This window comes from Vipera ursinii, assembly GCF_947247035.1.
Source record: "Vipera ursinii genome assembly, chromosome: 2".
Lineage (NCBI taxonomy): Eukaryota > Metazoa > Chordata > Lepidosauria > Squamata > Viperidae > Vipera > Vipera ursinii.
In genome coordinates, this window is record NC_139513.1 from 273517574 (window position 1) to 273543417 (window position 25844).

General features: G+C 40.3%; 1 protein-coding gene across 3 annotated transcripts in view; it reads left to right on the forward strand.

Moving 5' to 3' along the window:
- The window catches only part of LOC310636738 (transmembrane protein 267-like), a 54530-nt gene extending 29044 nt beyond the window's left edge, over positions 1-25486 (forward strand). For 2 of the 3 annotated variants that reach the window (XR_014491775.1, XR_014491776.1), the window contains 2 exons: positions 21333-21459; positions 25257-25486. Coding sequence is in view for 1 of the 3 variants with exons in the window: in XM_083356827.1 (XP_083212953.1) it covers positions 6802-6862; positions 21333-21459; positions 25257-25461 (393 nt within the window). In the remaining 2 variants the exon portion in view is untranslated. Of the gene's footprint in view, positions 1-6747; positions 6863-21332; positions 21460-25256 lie in introns of those variants that run through there. The other variant, XM_083356827.1, reaches the window with a different exon arrangement.
- The last annotated feature ends 358 nt before the right edge of the window (positions 25487-25844 follow it).

Genomic DNA, 25844 nt, shown 5'->3' on the forward strand with positions numbered 1-25844 from the left:
TCTGTCTGTCTTTCATTTTTCTGAATCTAGTTTGATATGAATTTGAGGCTAATTCAGTTACATTTACTATTTACTGCTATATTTGGAGATCAGGACAGATATGTTGATAGTTTCTTCAGAATTCAACCAAACCCCCAGTTTGGTGGTGCCCTATTTCAGGGCTTTTCCAGGTGGTATGCATACCACTTGTGGTACTTTGCTACATGGCAGGTGGTAGTGATTGCTAGCAAAGTGTAGCAGGGGAGGGGAATGAGCCTAATCGAGCCAAGCCTGAGGGAGAGGGAGAGGGAGAGGCAGCTGCAGGCCTGTCTGGGCTCGGCAGAAGCCCCAGGAGATGGCAGGGCTCCAGCTGATTGGCTCCAGCTGATTGGTGCTTCCAGAAGCAGCCCGGAGCTGGAGGTGAACTGAAGAAAAAGGGGGGGGGGGAGAAATGACAGGCTATAAAAGAACATGGTTTAGGTGGAGGAAGAGGAAAAAAGATAACAGGAAAGGTTTAATCCCTTTAAATAAATGTAATTAGTTTTACCCCCTTTAATTGAGTCTGTCTGTGGTTTTTAGAAGGTTTTCTTTGAAGGTAAACTGGCTTAATTTAAAGCTAAAGCTTTTTGCAATTGCAGGAGCCTTTCCGTCTTTGATTGCAACATTGTGATGGTGACACCCTGAGGCAGCTTAAAGAGGAACCCAGAGTTTGTGTTTCTTTATTTTCTTGCTTTGCACTTGACTACTGTGTCTTTAAGGGTACAGGGAAGGGATGGGGGTGGTGAATTCTTACTACACTGTGGAAGAGCTCAGAAGGACCAACCAGCTAGCTCAGGAGTCTACAAACTTAGAAACTTTAAGACCTATGGACTTCAACTCCCAGAATTCCCCAACCAGCCATGAGGGCTGAGGAATTCTGGGAGTTGAAGTCCACAAGTCTTAAAAGTGCCAAGTTTGAAGACCCCTGAACTAGCTGGTGGTATATTAATAAACCTGGATAAATTCATCATACATTTATCAGTGCAAAGGGAAAGTGGTTTAGCAAAGGAACAGCCACCGAAGAAATTAAAACTGGTACTTTTTTACTTTTTTCCTGCAGTTTGTAATAGTTGATTAGATTATAGAATAAAATACAAAAATACAACAGCAAATAGTAGGACACAGTGGGGAGGAAAAAGGGGGAAAGTGAGGGGGAGAAGGGAAAAAGAACAGAGTTCCTCTGTTGCAGTAGAAGGAAGCATTAACATTAAACCTGAACTTTTTACTTTTCTATAATATTATAAACTGGCCACTTCTATAACAACAAATTAATCTAATCAGTAAAACCCCAAATCCCCCCCTTTTTAGTTATCAAGTTTTTGACACCTTGCTAAGCACTGGTGGCACTCAAATACTGTCATGCCTTAAAAGTGGTACAATCTGTGAAAAGGTTGAAAAGCCCTGCCCTATTTGGCCAGCAGCAGAACCCAGACAACTTCAAACCAATTGAGACTGTGGGAAGTCAGCCCCCCCCCCACACACACACCCAGAGAAGGAAATATTAAAAGGGCAGAATATATTTCACTGAAGGATTTTAAAAGCAGAAACCAACCCTGCCCCCAAGTCTCTCTGTCCCACGCAGAAACCAAGTCTGCAGAAATGCAGATAATCTTGTCAGAAAGACTGGAGTCAGGAAGCTGGGATTAGGAAGAAAAGATCTCTAGAGTCAACACCAAAAATCTAAGAGTCATCAGCCACAGACCCAGGGAAGCAGGATATGACCCTTGGGACATAATAGGATTAACCCACCACCATCAGAATACCAGAAAGGCAAACCCAGACTCAGGTCAGAATACATGACACAGAAAATATAAAGCTTGAAACAGGAAACAGCTCCAAACAAAAAGCTCCAGAGGGTATAAAAACCCACTCCCTACATGTGTTCACTCTCTTTCTTCTAGAGCCTTCTTCCTGTCTAGCTCTCTTCTTCAATAAACTGTAACCTTCTACCTAAAGCAGTCGTCATGTTGTTTATCCCTGGCTTGGATGAATCATGATGAAGACCTCTCCTTCAACAAGATTTACTTCCCTCCTTCTGGTATGTATCTAACACCTTCCCCAAAAGAGAAGAGAACACCAGAGGACTGGAAAAGAGTCCACTTAAATATGAGCCAGCAGTGTGCTGCAGCTGCCAAAAAAGCCAACACAGTGCTAGGCTGCGTTAACAGAGGGATAGAATCAAGATCACGTGAAGTGTTATTACCACTTTACAATGCCTTGGTGAGGCCACACTTGGACTACTGCATCCAGTTTTGGTCACCACGATGTAAAAAAGATGTTGAGACTCTAAAAAGAGTACACAGAAGAGCAACAAAGATGATTAGGGGACTGGAAACTAAAACATATAAAGAACGGTTGCTGGAATTGGGTATGTCTAGTTTAATGAAGAGAAGGGTGAGGGGTGACATGATAGCAGTGTTCCAATATCTCAGGGGCTGCCACAAAAGAAGAGGGAGTCAAGCTATTCTCCAAAGTGCCTGAAGGCAGGACAAGAAGCAAAGGATGGAAACTAATCAAGGAGAGAAGCAACCTAGAACTACAGAGAAACTTCCTGACAGTTAGAACAATTAAACAGTGGAACAACCTGCCTCCAGAAGCGGTGAATGCTCCAACACTGGAAGTTTTTAAGAAGAGACTGGGCAGCCATTTGTCTGACATGATATAAGGTTTCCTTCCTGAGCAGGGTGTTGGACTAGATGACCTTCAAGGTCCCTTCCAACTTTATTATTATTATTATTATTATTATTATTATTATTATTATTATTATTATTATTATTATTATTATTAATAATAATAAATTGCTAGCCTTTCACCATATTTCTCTAGGTAGCAAATCTCCCCTGCCTATCAGAACTGATAATGCTGGCACAACGGCAGATTTAACTTTAATTCAAGATCACTGATAAAATTAGACACCAGGAACTAGATGATAAGCTGAGTCAACAATCTACTTCAGTGAGTGTACACACTGACCCGGTACATACAGGAAAGCAATATGTTGCCATTCTGAACATATCAATAGAAGAGAATATCTTCATTTTGTTTTGTTTTTTGAAACTTCTGCTCTCCACGTAAAATATGTTCAAAGAAAATGTGACAGATCAAAGAACGTCCCTGAAATCAATATATTCCAAACAATAAAAGTACAACAGAACAGATTAGCATTATTTGAAACATACAACAGTGGCAGAAATGATAAACTTTAAAGACCATAAAATAATAAAACACTTGGTCATACCAATCAATTCCAGCTTGCGCAAGTGATGTCCTTCAAGATCTGGGGCAGATCTCAAAATCTTGACACGGCACCAGAAAGGTATATTCTAAAGTTTATAGTTTCCCTGGAAAAAGACTCTCAGGTGTGCAGAGCCTTACTGAAACGTCTTCTTTGTATCCAGCCTGCTAAGTTTCTGAAATGGAGTAAATTGGTGAAAGGATGGTGATGATGTATTTGAAAGAGAAGGGGGGGGGTCTCAGGTCAAGCCATATGGGACAGGGGAAAGCAATCAGCAGGCACATTTGTAATGGATATGGGCACTTCCACTAAACAACAACTGTTTTCTGTTTATTTGTTAATTAATGAAAATCATAGTCAATCACATACTGTCCCATCTATCCAGTTATAAACTGATCTATTGCTTCTTGCAGTCCCCTTTAGCACCCCTTTAATATATAATACTTATTTCTTATAAGAAGAAGAAAAAAAAAGAGATACATAGAGCATGGTCCTTAATACTGGCTGATTGGGAACTGGCTGGTTGGGAAATTCTGTCTGGGGAATTCTGGGAGTTAAAGTCCACACAGCTTAAAGAATCCCAAGGTTGGGAAACACTCCTTGTTTTTAATTAAAAGAACACAAATTCAAAGTGGGGCAAGAATGCTGCCCAGAATACAGAATAACAGAGTTGGAAGGGATCTTGGAGGTCATCTAGTCCAACCCCTTCCTCAGGCAAGATAACCTAATCTTTTCTTAAAACTTCCAGTGTTGAAGCATTCATAACTTCTGAAGGCAACACATATAGCTTTCTTTTAAAATGGGCATTAAAGCCTAATATTGAAATTAGGTTATGACAGGCTTAAGAACAATCCTCAAAGTTATGATTGACAGCTCCCCTGTGATATGATCACATTTCTGGCACTTGGCAACTGCCTTGCATTTACAGCTGGTTACAGAATTCCAAGATCACATGCCTGCAATTTGTCATGTTTCCTTGTTGTTGTTAGTTGCGAAGTCGTGTCCGACCCATCGCAACCCCATGGACAGCGTTCCTCCAGGCCTTCCTGTCCTCTACCATCTTCTGGAGTCCATTTAAGCTCACACCTACTGCTTCAGTGACTCCATCCATCCACCTCATTCTCTGTCGTCCCCTTCTTCTCTTGCCCTCAACCTTTCCCAGCATTAGGCTCTTCTCCAGTGAGTCCTTCCTTCTCATTAGGTGGCCAAAGTATTTGAGTTTTAGCTTCAGGATCTGGCCTTCTAAAGAGCAGTCAGGGTTGATCTCCTCTAGGACTGACCGGTTTGATTGCCTTGGAGTCCAAGGGACTCGCAGGAGTCTTCTCCAGCACCATAGTTCAAAGGCTTTAATTCTTTGGCGCTCAGCCTTTTTTATGGTCCAATTTTCACAGCCATACATTGCAACTGGGAAGACCGTAGTCTTGACTATATGCATTTTTGTTGGCAGGGTGATGTCTCTGCTTTTTAGTATGCTGTCTAGATTTGCCATGGCTTTCCTCCTCAGGGGCAAGCATCTTTTAATTTCGTGGCTGCAGTCCCTGTCTGCGGTGATCTTGGAGCCCAGGAAAATAAAATCTGTCACTACCTCCATTTCTTCCCCATCAATTTGCCAGGAATTGAGAAGGCCAGATGCCATGATCTTGGTTTTCTTAATGTTTAGTTTCAACCCAACTTTTGCACTCTCCTTCTTCACTCGCAACAAGAGGCTCTTTAGTTCCTTTTCACTTTCTGCCATTAGAGTGGTATCATCTGCATATCTTAAGTTGTTGATATATGTTTCCTATTGAAAACATAAAGAAAACCCCATTGGATATGCTGGATTTCTTGATGACTATGTTGACACACTTAACAAACATCGTAAAAATGACTGTAAAATCAAGCCCAGTGATGTGGTATTTCAACTTATTACTGCAGTGACTTAGGACCAAAATCCCAGGCTCCATTGTGGTCAGAAGTCAAGAATTACTTGTATGATGCCTTTTGCTGCTTTCCAGCCTTCAGTTTACCTGGAGAACAGACATTACTGTGGCAGAACTAAGATATGAGGATATAGTTCAACTTGACAATAATGTTTGCAAGAGAATTCGCATTATTTTGCAATTATTTGGTCTATTTTCTTGTCTTATTTTTATTTATTTATTTTATTTTAATTCCATTTATATCCCACCCTTCTCTGAAGACTCAGGGCGGCTTACAAGCTTAGCAATGTACACAGAAATATGACAATATTCATACTAAGAAGACATAGTATCTACATAATGCTGGTGTTGTACGTCTCATAAACAGCGTGCTGAAATTCAGAAATAGGATCTCCGTTGAACCACAGCATTGACCCTTTGCATGTTTATCACAACCTGAACTCTTCTCACTGAATGGGATCTTAGGGCATCACTGTGCTTGTGGAAGATTGGGACCCCAGAACCAAAGCAGCACCAAAGTAAAAGCAACATTACAGATGTGGCTGAATGAATTCCGCTCAGAAATATTCTTTCAAGCAGATTTCTCTATTGTTATATATCTATAGACGGAATCTTGCCAAACTGAAACAGACTATTATTTACACGAAGTACTACTATATGAACTACTAGGGCAGGGGTACTAGGGAGAGGCTGTCTTCACCCTCTTTTTCTCAGACTAATTATCTGAACTGAGTTGTCTCTTACTCCTCTGGAAAGTACCCCCTCCCTCCTGGAATCCAGCCACTACATTCCATCACATCAAGTTCCAGATGGTGTTGATCCAACCAACCATCTAGAAACAAAGGAAAACGTTGATCTGCTCAATATAATATGAAAAAAAGAAGCACTATACAGAAAAGTATTGTTGTTATATGATGGTTAGAAATCTACATATAATGCTTGTATATAATTCAAACAGTTAATAAATGTTTAAAGGAGTTGGACCAAATACTGCTAATATAAATTTATAAAAATTGAAAATAAACAATCTTAATGTTCTATTTCTTTCATTTTTTTCTCATATAGTTCTATAATTCATATTAAACTTCCATATACTCAGCTACACAAGTATCTAGTTCCCAGTACACTTTTTCTCTAACAAAGCAAATGTCTCCAGCTGCTTGTCCAAATGGCCTTCAGACTTTTACAACTAAAGCACTGAATTGGTCCAGATAACTGAATGGGTATTTGTGGCCTGTCTTGGTCTATTCACAAGAGTTTGCAGCCACTGCAGCAATCTCTACCTTAGATGTAAACTGAACTTCTTAGCAACTAAGAAGCCAAAATAGACATGACTTGAAGTTTGAAATTAGATTCAGTCCCTAGCATCTCTAATTGAAAGGATGATGCTAGAAGAAGATTGCTGGTAGGTCACAGAAGGATGCTTCAGATGGATAATAATATATTAAGGAATATAATAACTGATTTATTTCCTACTGGAAACTCCAAAAATCCTTAGCTAATTCTAGCCAATGTTTACACTTTGTCAGGGGTGGGGCAGCAAAGTTTCTTTGTAAGTCTGAAGGAGGTAGTAATAGCCTTGGCAATTCACTCACTATCACTTTCAATACTTCTGGTATATGAGGAAACATGAAAGTTCAGTTTGTCCTCATCGCATTTGGGATTGTCCTAGTTCATCATATGTCTGGCGGTAAGTCATTTCTAAGCATAATACTAACTTTTTACAATTGGGGGGGCTTTTTTTCCAATGCAGTCTGCTTTGTTCAGAAAAAGAGTTAACTCATGCAGTAGTTATTATTGTCATCTTTGAATGAATGATTCTGCTTTTAGATTTACAAGTGAGATCGTGGAAGTCCATGTTTTATTCATAAACAGGACAACCACACTGAGAAATCCTTGAATTCTGAAGTTGGAAGAGGAAAGGTAGCAGTTTAAATTAGGAAACACAAGCTGACAGTTATTAATCTGAATATTTATATCAGTACAAATGTGCTAAAAACAAAGTACCGGTAAGAGTAGATATGTCTTCATATGCAAAAATGTGATGAATGGAGAAGGAAGCAGAGATCAGAGTATCTCCTCTATGTAGTAGTTTATTTTTAAAAAGGCATTCTATGAGTCAATTAGATTTTAAAAAAGAAAAAGAAGCAGTGAGAGGTAGCAAATGTTACCAAAGAACAGCTGGGGATGGTTGTTAAATGATTTCTTTTTAAACACGTTTTTCACTTTAAGTCACCTATACAAATCTCAAAACTCTTTAAGAGAAGTTATTTTAAGTACAGCCCTTCCTAAGAGAATATATTAGGTAAAATGAATGGGTGTAGAGAGTTTTCTTTGAATTAAATCCTTTCTCCCTTACCTGCGATACGTATTTCTGGCTCGGCAGCATTGCCACATCAGGCAAACTCCTGCTAGCTAGCACTGTCCTACGTGTACACAAAGCCAGTTGTGTTGCAAGAGTTTAAAACAAAGCATTTCCTGCTGTTGCTTATTGTCCATCTGTGTACTGTATGTGCCCAAATGATTAAGCCGTCCTAACAAGACCTGTGCTATAGATCTGTATGGTTTGGGGGTGCAGCAAGTGGTTTCTAGGGTGAAGATCTCTGTTGAACCCACATTTCCAATTAAGTTCTTCCTAAGTGTGCAGACTAATCAATTTCTTGTATTGCCCAGTTATTAATACTGACCATGACTTTCAGTGGAATGTCCTTTCAAATGAAGGTCATAAAAATCATTATCCTTAATTAAGGAAATGTTCAGGTGGAAAGATAGCTTGGTGATAAGCGTGGCTATCATTACTGCCTTTTCCTTCAGTGCGCTGTGAATAAGGATGTAGTCCATAATATGCAAATATTGTGCTTTCTTTAGTTGACAAGCCCCTGTTTATCATAAACTGGCTTCATGAAATATGCAAGAGCCTCCTGTTGGCTAAAAGAAAAGAAAAGAATTCCTAAAATACTATAATCTTCACAATCTGGTGGGTTTTGCTGGCTTGGGATTCTGGGAGTTTTACTCTACATCTGGAGACAATTAAGTTGGAGATAGCAAAACCAGGAAGTAAGTCTTGTTGAACATTAAGTAAAGATGTATAGAACCAGGCTATATGTATTTAACTGCACCCACAATATACAGTATCTGAAATATCTCTTATGATGATAGCTTTCTCACCTGATACTTATTAGCCAAGTTTCTTAATGGATCTTTTAAATGAAAAGCACAATGGAAAGATGGTTGTGTTGTTGTTTGCTAAGGTTCTTTTATACATGTGCCTCTTATTTGGGTCTTTGACACCTTTAATCAAAACATTTGCCTGGCATAGCTGTCTTTCAGAATCTTTCCTGATGTCAACTTAACAGTAGTGCTTGTCACAGCTTGATTCCCTGATATCTGAGAACATTCTCAACCAGTAGAGAATGCATGGTTTGGAATTTCTCATATTGTCTTGGAGCTTGTTAAAGAGAGTTACAACTTGGAACTAGGGAGAAATTTCCTGACAATGAGAACAATTAATGAATGGAACAGCTTGGCTCCCGGAGTTGTGAGTGCTCCATCGCTGGAGAAATTTAAGAAAAGACTGGACAGACATTTCTCCAGGATGGTGAGGATAAGGTCTCCTGCCTTGGGCAAGGGTTTCAGTAGAAGACCTCCAAGGTCCTTTCTAGCCCTATGATTCTATGAGTTCTATGAGACAATGATAGGAAAGCTGGCTTGGAAATATCAGCAACAATAATAATGAGAATCTTGAGCTCATTAGAGAAATCCCAGTGGTTCCAATGAGACTTTACATTTGAAAAACTAATTTAGGATTGCACTGAGCATAACAACCAAATGTTTATTTCCTGCTCTAGCAAGTCTTAAAAAGTTAGCACATAGCATAGTCCAATTTCTAATGTGACTTCTGGATGTTAGCCAGTAAAATCTTTGGCATGAGTTCAATTAAATTTAGATTAATTATCCTGTAGTTGAATGCATAACTAATAAATGGAAGAGCAGCCTTTGGCTGTTACGTTGTCCTTATTCTGAACCTAGATAACTGCAACTGCTTTAATTCAATGTCTGTATATTGTTATTTTTCTGAATGTTTCCATGTGACGACGCGAGTTTGAGATGTCTGCCTTAGATATTGGAACACTGCTATCATGTCACCCCTAGTTCTTCTTTTCCTTAAGCTAGACATACCCAATTCCTGTAACCTTTCTTCATATGTTTTAGTCTCCAGTTCCCTAATCATCTCTGTTGCTCATTTCTGCACTCTTTTTAGAGTCACATCTTTTTTATATCATGGCAACCAAAACTAGATGCAGTATTCCAATTGTGGTCTTACCAAGGCATTATAAAGTGATCTTGTGATCTTGATTCTATCTCTCTTTTAATGCAGCCTAGGACTGTATTGGCTTTTTTGGCAGCTGCCGCACACTGCTGGCTCAGTTTCTTAGTAATCAAGGTAGAGTTGTCTGGAAGTTTAGTCTTGGTGACAGGACTTTTTTGGGGGGTTGAAATGTTTTGCTGCTTATCTAAGTAGCTTCTTCAGTCTGAGGAAAACATGGGTATGTGGAGCTACATCATGATCAAGAAACAACAGAACAAAATGTGGAGCATATTTTGAAAAACTTCACATATGGGAAAATAGTACATCATGTTTATATCTGGTCACTTTATTTAGCTTATATGCATAATACTATATATAACATGTGTAATAATTAAAATTGTTAGAAGAAACAGCATCAACTTCAGATATATTACAAATACCATTTTGATGACTTGAAGTGAAGAGGATTTAAGGAACAGGATGTAAATGTCAGCCTTCTGTGTGTATAGATACAATATGTACATATGTACATACACACACATAACACTAAAATTATGTCAACAGGAAAGCCAGCCCAGTGCAGATAGGCAAAGAAGCTAAAGTACCGTATTTTCCGGTGTATAAGACGACCCGGCGTATAAGACGACCCCTGACTTTTGACAAGATTTTCAAGGTTTTTCGTCTTATACACCGGAAAATACTTACATGCCAGTTGCCAAGTGTCCGACACAAGCCCGATTCAGATTCAGCCCCGTCTGATGCAAATGGTGCAAAGCCACGCGCTCTTCCAGGCCAGACTCTGCAAACAGCACGCCAGAAGCCGCAACTCTGAGTCCCCGCCTTTTGGCAGCCTGCACGGCCAAGCGTGATTCGGCTTTGAGAAAGCATTTGCAGACGGAGCAGCCGCCGCGTCTGGAGCCAAGCCCCGCCCAGGAGACGCGCTAGAGAGCCGGGCTTGGGGCGGCCATGCCAAGGCCGGCTGGCGAGAGCTGCTGCATGGTCTGCGGGCAAGAGGGGCGCCAAGTACCGCTGTTCCACACTCCGTGACCAGGCAAGCGATTCTTCCGGTCGGCGCGGGTCAGGCGGTGCCTCGGCAGGAGCAAAAGTGCTCCCTTCCTACTGTCTGTCACGGCCTATGGGCGCGACATTCAGCGGGGCCCCTCTTTGCAGCACGCCGCACGGGCCTCACCTGTCTCCCCATGGACACGCCTCCCTCGCTACGGGAGCCACCCCCACCATCCCTGCACGCCACAGACACAGGCCCACCTCGACTCGTCGTGAGCCTGCCTTCCGCGCGTTGGCTGCTTCTTCCGACCGTCCGACGCCGCGTCCGTCTCTCCAGCGATCGCCGGCCTGGCTCGGAGGCAGGGGAGGCTCACGAAGAGGAGGCTTCTCCCTCCCGTCCGAACCCCGGTGGCGACAACGGCAGCTCAGCTCCAAGCCATTCCGTCCCCTCCCCCGATCCGATGAGTGATTGACACACCGATGCCCGGCAGCTGGCCAGCGCGCGCGCGCAGGACAACTCTGCTGGGTCTTGCCCGGTGCCAGCGGGCTCCGCGGCGTCCTTGACTGGGAGCGGACCCATCCGGGCTGCAGTGCCTAGACGCGGTGTGGGCTGGGAAGTTTGGCAGTGACATGCTGGCTGGAGGCGGCTTTGGAGCGCGTTGCCGGGGACTGCAGATCAGAGAGGTGAATAATATTTTTCGGCGTATAAGACGACCCGGCGTATAAGACAACCCCCCAACTTTTGAGACGATTTTCATGGGTTAAAAAGTCGTCTTATACGCCAGAAAATACGGTAGAAACAGACGTGACTTTCTTAGACTTTTAAAGTTCACAGGTATGGAAACTGTAGCCATATTTTTTCCATAGCTAGGAGAAATATTATGACAGATCTAGACAAAAGATTAAAGGGCACAAACAACAAAGATATGCCTTGTCATGGACATTGTTTTCCTATGGCTTAGATAGCAAGAAAAACAAATTATTCAATGTTAGATCAAGTAAACCAGAAGACCCAGATGCTTGGAAAATCAAAGGCAGCTGAATGAGTCCTACAGAAAAGAAGGTGGCCAGATACCACAGGGGAGATTCCGCTTAGTATAGAGGTTAAGGCACCAGGACGGAAACCAGAAGACTGTGACTTCTAGTCCACTTTGGGCACAAAGCAATCTGGGCTACCTTGACTGTCATTTTCTCAGGCCTAGGAAAGAAGCTGTGACAAACCCCTTCCAAAAAACCCTGCCAAGTAAGCTGCCATCCAGACAGTTGCTACAAATCAACACTGATTAGAACAGGGGTAGGCAACCTTGGCTCTTTTATGACTTGTGGACTTCAACTCCCAGAATTCCTGAGCCAGTTGAAGTCCACGAGTCATAAAAGAGCCAAGGTTGCCTACCCCTGGATTAGAAGGTACCAAAAAACAATTTTAAAAATTCCACAGTGCCAATTGGGGTTGAGATAGAAAAGGTAAATTATGATGACTACTTGTCATATTGTGTTTATAATATCAGTACAAGTAGTCCTTGACTTATGACCACAACCAAGGCCAGGATTTTGATCACTAAGTGAGGCATTAGGTATCATTAAGCAAGTCATCACATGACCAGACCTAAAATTATGACCATTTTACTGCTACGTGAATCACTGTGGTTGTTAAGAAAATCATGGGGTTATTAAGTGAATCACATGGTCATTAGTTGAATCCAGCTTCACCAATTGAATTTGTCAGAAGCCAGCAGGGAAGGTTGCAAATTGTTGGACTAGATGACCTCCAAGGTCCCTTCCAACATTATTATTATTATTATTATTATTATTATTATTATTATTATTATTATTATTATTATTTATTTATTATTATTATTATTATTATTATTATTATTATTATTATTATTATTATTATTATTATTATTATTATTATTATTATTATTATTATTACCACATCACTGCAAGATGCTGCAACTGTTGTAAATGGCTGCCAAGCATCTGAATTGCGATCACATGTCTATGGGCTGGTAAGAAGGTCATAACTTCAGGGACAGGCTCTAAGTCACTTTTTCCAAGGCTGTTGTAACTTTGAACTGTCATTAAACGGTCATAAGTTGACGACCACCTGTATATTACATGGAGCAGTCAAAGAGTAATTACATCCTTTTGGAAGACAGTAGCAAATCTTATCTCAGATGTCAAAAGTATAGAACTTGGCTCTCTCAAAAAAAAAGAAAATTAAAAAAAACTGGAAAATGAAGAGGCACGGGGCAAATTTGTGAAAGTGTGGTTTCCTTGTCCATTGTTCACATGTCATTCTGAAAATTAGTTTTCTGAAGAAGCATGAATTCTTTTCAGAAGGCATCATGAAACTTTCAGTATTATTCGTCCTTCACTGTTTAGTGATGGCTTGAATCCAACTTTTGTTTGAAGAAAACTTAATAGTTTGAAAAAAATGTACCTGCTAATCCAGGTATTAGAGATTTTATACAATGCTTGCTGAGCAAGCCTGTGCACCTGGTTCACAAACAAGTAGAGCCTTACTAAATGAGCTTATGAATTAGATTACAGCTTAAAGCTATAAGTGAACCAGGTTTTTAATATGTATCTTTCTTAGTACTACCATTTTTAAAGGATATTCCAGCATATCTCTCAAGTGGTTCCTGTAATGTATTGGGCCTGTTTCACTTGAACTGTATCATGTGTGTTTGAATGCTGTTTAAGATTGCTTAATCAGGGAGTCTGTGTAAGGGTAGCTGGCTTCTCAAACAAGCAGTCTCCAGGATTACCATTGGTTGGTTCTAGGGCGGCAATAGGCTTCTTCAAACCTAGTGGCCAGCAGTATAAATAGTACATATGTCTCAAATACTTGTTAACTATTTAGATTACCTTGCTAGGCCCCAAACATGGGACAAATCTTTATTTCCTGTTTCAGCCTATCTTGAAGGCCATCGAACAGGCAGTAGTCACACCGGTGACAGCTCATATATTTGTGCAAATTGCCAACAAAGAATTAAGGGAGACTGATATGCATTTCAAACTTATTAGTTTTCATCAGTCAGCCAGGAAACACGTTTCCCAGTTTATTATTATCTCATATGAACAAAATATCTTTCTAAAACTGCATGCTACAAAGGAAGATTTATTCATACCATTCTTCCCATGAAGTGTTCTAGAAACAGAACAAGATTCTAACTGGATCAGCCCCAAAATTTCTTTAGTCCAGATTTGTTCTTGTAAAACAATGGGCAGCTAAATACTTATGGGCTGCCCAAAATTAGAACATGAATAGGACAGTATATAGGGAGTTCCAAAAAAACATCTACTTCTGCTTCATTGACTATGCTAAAGCCTTTGATTGTGTGGATCACAACAAATTGTGGCAAGTTCTTAAAGAGATGGGAGTACCAGACCATCTTATTTGTCTCTTGAGAAACCTATATGCGGGTCAAGAAGCAACAGTGAGAACTGGACATGGAACCACTGATTAGTTCAAAATTGGGAAAGGAGTCCAGCAAGGCTATATACTGTCACCCTGCCTATTTAACTTATATGCAGAGCACATCATGAGAAAGGCAGGGCTAGATGAATCAAAAGTTGGAATTAAGATTGCCGGAAGAAACATCAACAACCTAAGATATGCAGATGATACCACTCTAATGGCAGAAAGTGAAGAAGAACTAAAGAGCCTCTTGTTGTGGGTGAAGAAGGAGAGTGCAAAACTTGGGTTGAAACTAAACATTAAGAAAACCAAGATCATGGCATCTGGCCCTCTCAATTCCTGGCAAATAGATGGGGAAGAAATGGAGGCAGTGACAGATTTTATTTTCCTGGGCTCCAAGATCACTGCAGATGGGGCCTGTAGCCAAGAAATTAAAAGACGCTTGCTCCTTGGGAGGAAAGCCATGGCAAATCTAGACAGCACACTAAAAAGCAGAGACATCACCCTGTCAACAAAAGTGCGTATAGTCAAGGCTATGGTCTTCCCAGTTGCAACGTATGGCAGGGAAAGCTGGACCATAAGAAAGGCTGAGCGCCAAAGAATTGAAGCCTTTGAACTATGGTGCTGGAGAAGACTCCTGCGAGTTCCTTGGACTGCAAGGCGATCAAACCGGTCAGTCCTAGAGGAGATCAACCCTGACTGCTCTTTAGAAGGCCAGATCCTGAAGCTAAAACTCAAATACTTTGGCCACCTAATGAGAAGGAAGGACTCACTGGAGAAGAGCCTAATGCTGGGAAAGATTGAGGGCAATAGAAGAAGGGGACGACAGAGAATGAGGTGGCTGGATGGAGTCACTGAAGCAGTAGGCGTGAGCTTAGATGCACTCCAGAAGATGGTAGAGGACAGGAAGGCCTGGAGGAACATTGTCCATAGGGTCGCGATGGGTCGGACACGACTTTGCAACTAACAACAACAACAAATAATAGCATCCATTTATGACATTTTTTATAAACTTGTGTTGTTTTTATAAAAATCATCTTATTAGTTCACCATATATCCTATTTTCATAGTTCTTAAGCTTAATCATAATTTTCTTAATATTGATATTATTATTATTTATTTTATTTATTTTATTTTAATTCCATTTATATCCTGCCCTTCTCCGAAGACTCAGGGCGGCTTACAAGATTATTATTATTATTATTATTATTATTATTATTATTATTATTATTATTATTATTATTATCATCATCATCATCATCATCATCATCATCATCATCACCCTTTATCAGGGGTTTTTTTAATTTCTAGATTTATCCAGACTGTAGTATTCTAATTTTGATTTCGATATATTTGTTTTCCCCTTAAAGGTTAATTCGCTGCTTCAGTCTATGAGGGAGTGGGGGTTGAGTCCCCTCCCTTCACTTTCCGAGACTTTCTTACTTTGGGGATCTTTCTCAAGGACTTAGTTACAGAGTAAGGAGAGAAGATTGATACTCTCACCAGTTCCAAGCATACTGTTATTCTGGTTCGTGCTCTTGGACCTTTGCTGCAAGTTGCTAGAGATAGACGCTGGTGTGCAGCTAGCCTTTCTCCTGTCATGTTAAAGGGCTTCCCCTAGATCAGGGGTCAGCAACCTGAAACAGTGAAAGAGCCACTCAGAACCGGTTCCCTCACAAAAGGAAAAACTGGGAGCCGCAAAAAATGTGTGTGCATGCGCGTACATGCGTGCATGTGCAGAACAGGGTTTGACTGAAGAGTGGAGCCAAGGTGAGATATGCACCTACCCTGCATATTTGAATTGATTGGTTGAACTTTTTTAGTCCCACTTTTTTTTTTTTGGACTGCACATGACAGAAGACTGGGAGCCGCAGGAGACGGCTGAAAGAGCTGCATGCGGCTCCGGAGCCGCGGGGTGCAGACCTGTGCCCTAGATCAAACAGAATGATCGCCATCATTCTGTGATTATTGGGGCACCCTTATTTCTTCATCACCTCTCCAGGCTGACTTCAGACACATTTGGGGTCCCCTGGCAGGGTGAAATCAACCGGAGCTCTGTAATCCCGCAGCCGTGCACTACATCACAAAAATCGGAAGTCTCCTCTACATTAAATCTTTCAACAACTGTAAATAAGGGAACCATTGACAACTATATCTCTCTGCCATCAGTTTTTCACTTGATTTTATATTATATTTCCTTTTGACAAAATTCTAGAATCTCACAATAAGTTAACCATTTCTGCTTTACTATTATTTTTCTTCTATAAAATGCTTCTTGTGCTGAGATCCGCAAAGATGCTTTGGGGCAGAACCTGGGTTTCTACCTATTTTGTCACTCAATATGGGACATCTTACATACAGATGTTTAAAATCCACATTAACTTGGACTTTGTCATACTACAACTAACCATGCCATCAAAAACTCAGGTTTTATGTCCTTCTAACTCCAAGAGCCTTCTATTTCTCAACAGCACTGACTCTTTCATCCAAAGCAAACAAGATGCAAATGACAGTTTAAAACCTCGTAAACACAGGCTTTCATCTTCCTGATAATCCATCTGATTCAGACATCTTTTTAGTTTATTTAGTTTAATCTTTTTTACAGTTTCCAAAACTTCCCTATTATTGCAGGTCCATTAATAATTTTCTCTGTTCCTCTGTAATCCTCAGTAAATTTTGTTTCCATCCATTTCCTCTAGACAGATGTCACTTCCTATATACAAGTTACAATAATATTGATGCAATGCTTTTTGTAGAGCTGTTATCCCCTCCCTCTTATAAGTTCAATTTTCTTTCCTTTTTTAAATTCTCATAATTTATATGTTAGCCACTTCTCTGGTTTATCTGCAAACTGAATGTTTTTGTTTTATCTAATTCATTTTATTTCAATTACTCTTACTATTAACAAAGTGAACTGACATTATAAAACCTTAATTTGTTGAGAAATATTTCTTTGGAAATTTCTTTAATTCTTCTTCTCTTTTTAGCTCATCCAAAGCTTGTGTTTTCTCTTGGCTCCTCTTTTGGCTCTTCACTATTATATTGTATGTAACCCCTAATGAAAGCTTTACTTGCATCCCAAACCATTCTTAAATTGACACCTTTACCTAAATTATTTTTTAAAAATTCTTCAATTTCTCTTTACAGTCTTTCACTATTGCTACTTTCTACAGCAATGTTTCATTTGGTCTCCATTTAAAAGCACTAGATTTTCATTTATAAACCAAACTCACAGGATTATGACCTGGAAATGTATTTTGTAATATCTCTACTTAGAAACCTTAATAGCTGCATTCCCTGAAATCCAAATCACATCTTTTCTAAACAAATAGACATTTTAAAAAATCACATCTATCATCTCTTGAATTGCCATTTTTCTGTCTCCATGCATCAATCTGCCCTTAATCCGCCATCAAATCAAACAAAACCTTTGGTAATTTACCTCGATGGATTCTAATATTTTTCTCAAAAGTTCTATATAATTATGGGGAGATCATTCTTGTCCAATCCCCCATAAAATACTAATTTTCATGACAACTCTATTAATCTTTTTCACATTTACTTTTTGAGAATTCACATTTGCTAGAACTCCAGTTTTCAAAGAACCCTTCCTTCCTTCCTTCCTTCCTTCCTTCCTTCCTTCCTTCCTTCCTTCCTTCCTTCCTTCCTTCCTCTCCCTGTTGTACTCAGAGGGATTTACTCCCAAAGTATGTGTTCACAGGATTGGATCCAAAACCTGCTGGGGTACCAGTTTCTACAGCTGTGTGTCTGCTGGAGCCTCCTTATTTATTGACCATGTTTGTCTGTTTTGCAGTGAAAAAGATCCTTTGATAGCTGTACATTTCTGCAGGCATTGAGAGAAGAGATAGCCTTCAATATGAAATTATCTGAAACTTTCAGAATTTTGTGTTTGTATGTGCATCCTTTTTTCTGCATGATCACTTAAAAACTTTTCTATGTGCTATTTCAAGACCTCACTCATTTCTAGATGTTAATTATTCTAATTAATTTAGGTAATGGACAAAGATGTTTTTCTTCCTGTAAAGTTTATCCAACAACCCCCAACTACACTGTGGATCAATTGTCTTGGTAATAGAGCTGTCAATAAACTACTCATGTCCCTGTCTCCTTCAGCCTGTCCCTGCCCCATCCATATTCCCTCTGTTAAACAGAGATTTAGTGCTGTCCTTAAGCATTAAACTCCATTCCGTTGCCCCGACTCCACTCCGATGCAAGGGGTTACAGCGTCATTAAAAGGAAAAAAAACCCAGAGATTTAGTGCTAATGAAAAATAGTTCTACTATGGAATTTTGCTAATCTTGATAGGGAAATCCTCTAATCCAGTGTTTCTCAACCTTGACCATTTGAAGTGGGATGGACTTCAAGTCTCAGAATTCTGGGACTTGAAGTCCATCCCTCATCAATTTTGGCATACTTTAAGATGTGTGGAATTCTGGGAGTTGAAGTCCCTGCATCTTAAAACTGCCATGTTTGTGAAACACTGCACTAATCTCTTTCCTTAACTTGCCTCACTTTAAGTCTGTAAAGACATCCTTACACACCCAAATGCCTTTGTTGTCCACCTTCATGCTGATTGTCCACCTTCATGCTGACATAGTGTCCTGATGCTTCCAGGATGGGACAACAGCACGTCTAACTTAAAGGCTCTTAGAATTATTTCCGTGCAAAGGTTCTGAGTGGGAACTATTCTTTGCTGGACTGATAAAAAGCAGAGATGGGTTGTCTTTCTCTTCTGTATCCTCTATGTTTCGTGGCTGGCAACTGTTTTGTGAAATGGCTAAAACAAACTTAAGGCCACAGAAGCCAAGACCTGAGATGAAATGCAGTCAGTCTCAGCTGGACAAGGGCAAAAAATAGATTTTTCTGGCCATTCTGGGATATTATAAATACCCCATGAGGAAGGACTGTTAGATAATAATTGATGAGTATTAGAAAAAAGGTCAATGTTCACAGATAAGATGGGGACTTTTATTTCCTGTTTCTCTTCTTTTTTTTTTCCTCAGGGAGTTTTCAGATACTGGTATTAAAGCTTGTAGAAAGGACATTTTACTTCAATCTTTACCATCTAACCTTCCTCTTAGCTCTATTTACTGCATACCTTGAGCTTAACCACCTTTTACTTTTTTTCACCAAAGTGTAATGCAGGTAGTCCTTGACCACAATTGAGCCCAAAATTTCCATTGCTAAGCAATTAAGTGAGTTTTGCCCCGTTTTATGAGTGAATCACTGCAGTTATTAAGTTAGTAACATGGTTGATAAGTAAATCTGGCTTCCCCATTGACTTTGTTTGTCAAAGGTTGCAAAAGGTGACCATTAGACACCGTAACCGTCATAAATATGAGTCAGTTGCTAAGCATCTGAATTTTGAACACTTTTTTTTTAAAAAAAAAGTATATACAATTTTAAAAGAGAATATGCTTAAAAGACAGCTAACACTAATTTAGATGGAAGAAAAATGAGGAGATAAGGATATTACCATACCTAATATAGACATTGAAAATCCAAGGAGAGGAGCTGCTCAGACATCACCCCTGAATTGTATCAGAAGAGGAATGGGAGGGAAGAAAGGAGAGGAGAGAGGGAAGAGAGTAGAGGAGGGGGAAGGAAGTAGGAAGGTTAGAGGAAAAGAGGAGAAGTGGGGAGAAATGGGAGGGGAGTGGTGAGGGAAAGAGGAGAGGAGAGGAAGAAGAGGGAAGTAGGAAAGAAAGGAGAAAGTGAGAAAGAAAGTAGAGAAGGGGGAAGAGAGAGAAGGAGGGTGGATACAGTGAAAAGGGAAATGGATGAGCAGCACCCAAATGTATGTATTTATGTATGGCGATATAATTGTTGACTTGTTTGTGGAAGAAATGGGAAAATTTTGAACACTTGATCACAGGGATGCTGCAAAGGTCGAAAGTGTGAAAAATGGTAATGAGTTACTTTTTTCAATGGTGTTGTAACTTCAAATGGTCACTAAAGGAAAGGTTTTAAGTCTAAGGACTACTGGTACTTAAAATCTCTGTTTGGATTCCAGGCAATTCCCTATGACTCCTGTACAAAATTGTATTCTATTCCCACTTTGCATTGATGTTTGCCTAATCTCTAGCAGTCAGTAGGTTTTACTTTGTCACAAAATCTTCTGCTTACAGAATCTGTTCCTTAGGATTTTACTTTTATCCATTTCCCCCTGCTTTTAGTCACCACGATGTAAAAAAGATGTCGAGACTCTAGAAAGAGTACAGAGAAGAGCAACAAAGATGATTGGGGGACTGGAGGCTAAAACATATAGGGAACGGTTGCTGGAATTGGGTATGTGTAGTTTAATGAAGAGAAGGGTGAGGGGTGACATGATAGCAGTGTTCCAATATCTCAGAGGCTGCCACAAAGAAGAGGGAGTCAAGCTATTCTCCAAAGCACCTGAAGGCAGGACAAGAAGCAACGGATGGAAACTAATCAAGGAGAGAAGCAACTTAGAACTAAGGAAAAACTTCCTGACAGTTAGAACAACTAACCAGTGGAACAACCTGCCTCCAGAAGTGGTGAATGCTCCAACACTGGAAGTTTTTAAGAAGAGACTGGACAGCCATTTGTCTGAAATGGTATAGGGTTTCCTGCCTGAGCAGGGGGTTGCACTAGATAACCTCCAAGGTCCCTTCCAAATTATTATTATTATTAATAACATCAAAAACAGAAAATATGGCACATATATATATATACTTTATATGTATATATAAAGTCGGCTCAAAAACTGTTAAGAGAGAAAAGTTGTTTTACAGATGCCAGAGAAACAAGATTTATTCTGGGATTTTAAAAAAGATTTCAGAAAGTGCTGTGATACATCCATTGCCTCTGATCTCAATAAGTCCTTTGCAATTGATTGATGGTGATTTTGTCAATGCCAATGATGTTAAATGGTGCTCCAGATGTTGATGTTGTTTTTCCCTTTTTGCTTCCTGGGTAGATGCTGAGTTCCATACATCAAACTAGATTGGCTTGCATTAGTATTTACAGACTGCAAGTCATTTGGGGATACCCCTTTTTCTTCATTAAACTGAGCAATGGATGTGTTTACGTTTCCAGTTTTTAAGTTGAAAATCTGTAACCTTTTGTTCTTATGTGATAGCCAGTACTATTTCTAACTAGCTTCTGTAATTTATTCCTTTTTTCCCTATAAAGGTAAACGCCTACACTTGGCAACTAAATACCATGATTATTATAATGCTTGCTCAAGGAGTAACTGTGTTGACTTGATTTCTTGAAATTTTATTGTCAAGCACTTAGAGAACTTCATTACAATTCTAGTAGCACTTGATATATAGCTATTCAGTATATAGTCTCAGTCAAGCAGCCCTTATTTTTAGCCACACTGAATTCACTGGTTAATGGATTATAATAAAAAATAATGTTTTCTATTTCTTCTAGCTATATTTCCTGTCTTCTTTGACTGTTGCACAGAAGTAGCCAATCACATCCCCAAAAGATGGTTAAGAAGGGTGGTGAAATTTGAGATCCAAAAGAGTGATGATTTATGCAGAATACCGGCTGTGATGTAAGTGATACACAACACAACAATTGTACACCACAAAGGAGCCTTGGTGGCGCAGTGGGCTAATGCCTCCTTAAGTAACACCAGCTGCCTGCAATTAGTGCAGGTTCGAGTCCCACCAGGCTCAAGGTTGACTCAGCCTTCCATCCTTCCGAGGTAGGTAAAATGAGGACCCAGATTGTTGGGGGCAATAAGCTGACTTTGTAATAATGCCGCTTGGGGGGAGGCCAAAAGCCCTAATAAGCAGGCATATACATAGAATGAAGGCTATTGCTAAGCACATTGATTTGTGCTTAAATTGTAAGCCGCCCTGAGTCTTCGGAGAAGGGCGGGATATAAATGGGATTAAAATAAAAATAAATAAATAAAATAAAATATACATGTACATGTATATCCAACAACAGGATATTCCAACAAAATGGATATCCATGAGACTTCATCAAAAAGTGCCTGACCGCTCAATCCAATATAGCATAACCAACACAAGCTGTAAAAAAGATAACACTACCATACATCATAAATAAGCACATAGACATAAACCATATCTATATACCATTCAAAAGAGACAATCTACAAGCTGAAAAGGGAACAAAAGACCAAAACACCTGCCACCACCAATCAGCACCCAGATGAGCATAGATTAACTCCAAGATTAACATCAGACCAACAATTAAAAAGTAAACAATACCCCAGTATTATAAACAATACCCCAGTATTAAACAATACCAGTCAAGGATCTGCCAAATAAGCTAACCTAAACAGCCCAACCAAAGGACCACCAAGACCACTCCCACCAATAGGGCTAGCCAGGGCTTTTTTTCTCATAGAATGCTCAGAACGGCATTCTGGCACCTTTTTTTTTGCAAAAAAAAAAAAAGCTTCCTCTATTGCAGGGGTGTCAAACTCAATTTCATTGAGGGCCGCATCAGCATTGCAGTTGCCCTCAGGGGGCCAGGTGGGTATGGCCAGGGTGGGCGTGGCCTACTGGGTGGGTGTGGCTAGAGTGCGTATGGCCTACTGGGTGGGCGTGGCCAGCTCTACATCGTTCGCATCAAGGGTGCCTATGGGGGCCTGGGCAGGAGTGGGACAGATCTGAGGGTCTCTGGCAGAAGGAGGGTCTCTGGGCCAGGGCCAAGGCAGTGGGGGCCATTCCCTCACTGTTTCCAGGATGGCTTCGTGGGCCACATGAAACCACTTTGCGGGCCAGATCCGGCCCCTGGGCCTTGTGTTTGACATGTCTGCTCTATTGGCTTTCGAAAGCCTATTGCAGTGGTAGGCAATCTTGGCTCTTTTTTATGACTCGTGGACTTCAACTCCCAAAAATCCTGAGCCAGCCATGCTGAGGGGAAAGAGAGAGGTTTCCAAGCTGAGCCACACTGCCTGAGGAATTCTGGGAGTTGAAGTCCTTGAGTCATAAAAGAGCCAAGGTTGCCTACCCTGCACTAGAGGAGGACATTAAAATTATTTACAAGGTTACTTCTTTAGGAACTAAACTTTTAGAATCTAAAACAGCTAATTAAAAAAAGCCAACAGGAAAGAATCTCACATTTTTTATTTGCTTCTGTCTTTTGGAAGGTAATCTTTCACTTTTCACATTCTGGACAAGCAGTGGTCATGTAACCTAGCAAAAGATGTTACATATGTGCATAAGCGTAGTCAGTAGCATATGCCTTTTTAAAAATATTAAACATGCAAAGAAGCAAAAAAAGTCCAAAATATCTGTATTACATTAAGAAATGCCAACTTTGCAATCAGTATTTCTCATCCATAACTATGGCACCCTAAGGATACCTGCATACATGCAAATGCTTCTCTGGGATCAGTAATGCAGCAGGGATTGCTTTTTCCTTCCAGTAACAGATTGCTGGGAAATACCAAACATGGCCTTGAGAATTCCAATGTTTGTTACAATTTTTTCTGGATGTGGTTGGAAAGAATCCTAGAAATGCCAGCACAAATACATCACACTTGCTGAACATGCACACGCAACTAATTACAATCTTCAATTATATGTGATATATCTAAAATGAGATGGGCTGTCTAAACTGCAACTTGCAATCCATTCCGTTTTGTGGCAAAACAATCCAGGACAAGCTGATTAGCAGAGCTTAGAGAGGATTCATTAACACAATTTTTGGGAAGGAAAGAAGCAGAAGGACAGTTTAACATCTTCCAGTTGATGTTATGTTACATAACATCTTCTGGGAGTTTAAGTCCATGAGTCATAAAAGAGCCAAGGTTGCTTACCCCGGGCCTATTGGCTTTCAAAAGCCAATAGGAATTGCTGCTGAGCACGCCAAAAAACCCGGCCGGCAAACGTTGCAGAGGCAAGTTGTCTGCAGCGAAGGCAGGAACTTTGCACCCCTCCCTGCTGCCCAACTACACCATCTCAACTAGGTAAGATATTATTTGCAAATAGGATGGCAATAAACAATTTAAGCTGCATTTACATCAGGGCTTTTCAACCTTTTCAGAAATTGTACCTTTTAGGACATGGCAATATTCAAGCACCACCAGTGCTTAACAAGGTGTTAAAAACCTGATGTCTAAAAAAAGGGGGGGTATTTTGGGTTTCATTGGTTAGATTCATTTATTGATATAGAAATGGCTAGTTTATAATATTATAGAAAAGCAAAAAGTTGAGGTTCAATGTTAATGCTTCCTTCTACTCCTGCAACAGAGGAAGTCAGAAGTCAGTGCCTTTTCTTTTTCCCTTCTCCCCCTCACTTTTCCCTTTTTATCTCACCCTTCACTCGCAAAAGCCCCCCCACTCACTCACACTTTGCTCACAAAAGCCTCCAGTCACTCTCACTCACTCCTCCATTTCTTTCAAAGGCACCTCGTTCAGTCTCTCCCCCATTCACTCCGTCTCTTTCAAAGGCCTCTTGTTCACTCGCTCACTTACTGCCCTGTCACTTCCAAACACCATTTGCTCGTTCACACACTCACTTACTGCCCCGTCGCTTCCAAATGCTTCCAAACGGCACTTGCTCGCTTGCTCACTTACTGCATTTGGAAGTGACAGGGCAGTAAGTGAACAAGTGCTGGTGCCAGAGGCCATCAGCTGTTTGGTGTCGGAGACCACTGCCACGAGGAACACAGCTCTGGGTCAGGGTTCGGAGCAGCTCCATGTGGGGGCTCAGCATGGGCCGTGGCATGGCAACTGCGGGGAGGGGAATCCCCATGGCATGTGGCTCTGTGCCGCAGAGGCGGGGGATGGAAAGGATGGGCGGCGACGCCGTAGCAAGACACCAGCATCGCTCCCAGTGACAGCACCTCTGAGTTCTGGCACCTTTTTTTTTTTTTTAGAAAAAAAGCACTGGGGCTAGCCACTGGAATATAAATCAAGAGCAAACCACACTCTTTACTATCACTGATAATATCTAGTTTGGGTAATGAAACGTCTGCAAGGAAACAACCAAGCTCAGAAAGCACCAAGGACCTTTGTGCTTACTACCAAGCATTACCTTTGCTTTCTTTTGCCACAGTCATTATCCTCCTACATTTTTTTTTTTTGTATTTTGAGACTTTCTCCAGTTCGCTCTCTTCTTTTCTGCTCTTGCCAGGTACTGTGACATCCACTGTCTACACATTTTGTCCTTTTTATTCATAACTGTTAAGTCTGGGTGTTATGTGGCAAATGCTTGTCTCTTTGAATTCTAAAGTCACTCTAGATTCTTTATTGTCTCTTACTTGTCTATTTTATGGTCCCACCAGTTCTTGACTGCAGACAAATTATATTCTTTGCAGATATTGTTATTAGTTCTTTTTGAAATCTTTTTTTTTTCTCATCCTCATAGCCTTCACACCAGGCGCAAAAAGCTATGTGTAAGTTCATTGAATAAAAATGTGAAGAGATGGATGAAGCAAATGACCAGGTGTTGCCAGAGAAGTGATCCAGAAATCTGGAGAAGAAGAAAACTCATTAGAGGGAGGAAAACTATGAGGAAAGATCACATATTTGCTATGTGCAAGAAAGATGCTGCAATCTGTACCAAGCAATAAATATGGCAAAAGTCTCAGAATAATGGATCCCATAAACATTTTAACTTGTCTTTCATTTAAAACTCCTTCCTGAAAAGACCACCACAACTGAATGTTTGCAGGTAATAGCCAGGTCCACAAATCATAAAAATGTTCTTAGTTTGCACATTCTGTTTAAGTCATGACCTGTGATTGACAAAGCACATTGTGTAGAGTCATGCAAGATACTAACCATCATACGATCATTGATTTTGGCTTATACAGGTAGTCCTCAACTTACAACCATTCATTAGTGGCACTTCAAACTTACAATGGCACTAACAAATGATTTACGACTATTGCAACCTGAATTAAAGTAACTAGAAGAATAAATTCTATAGACATGGCAGAAGCCCTACAAATAC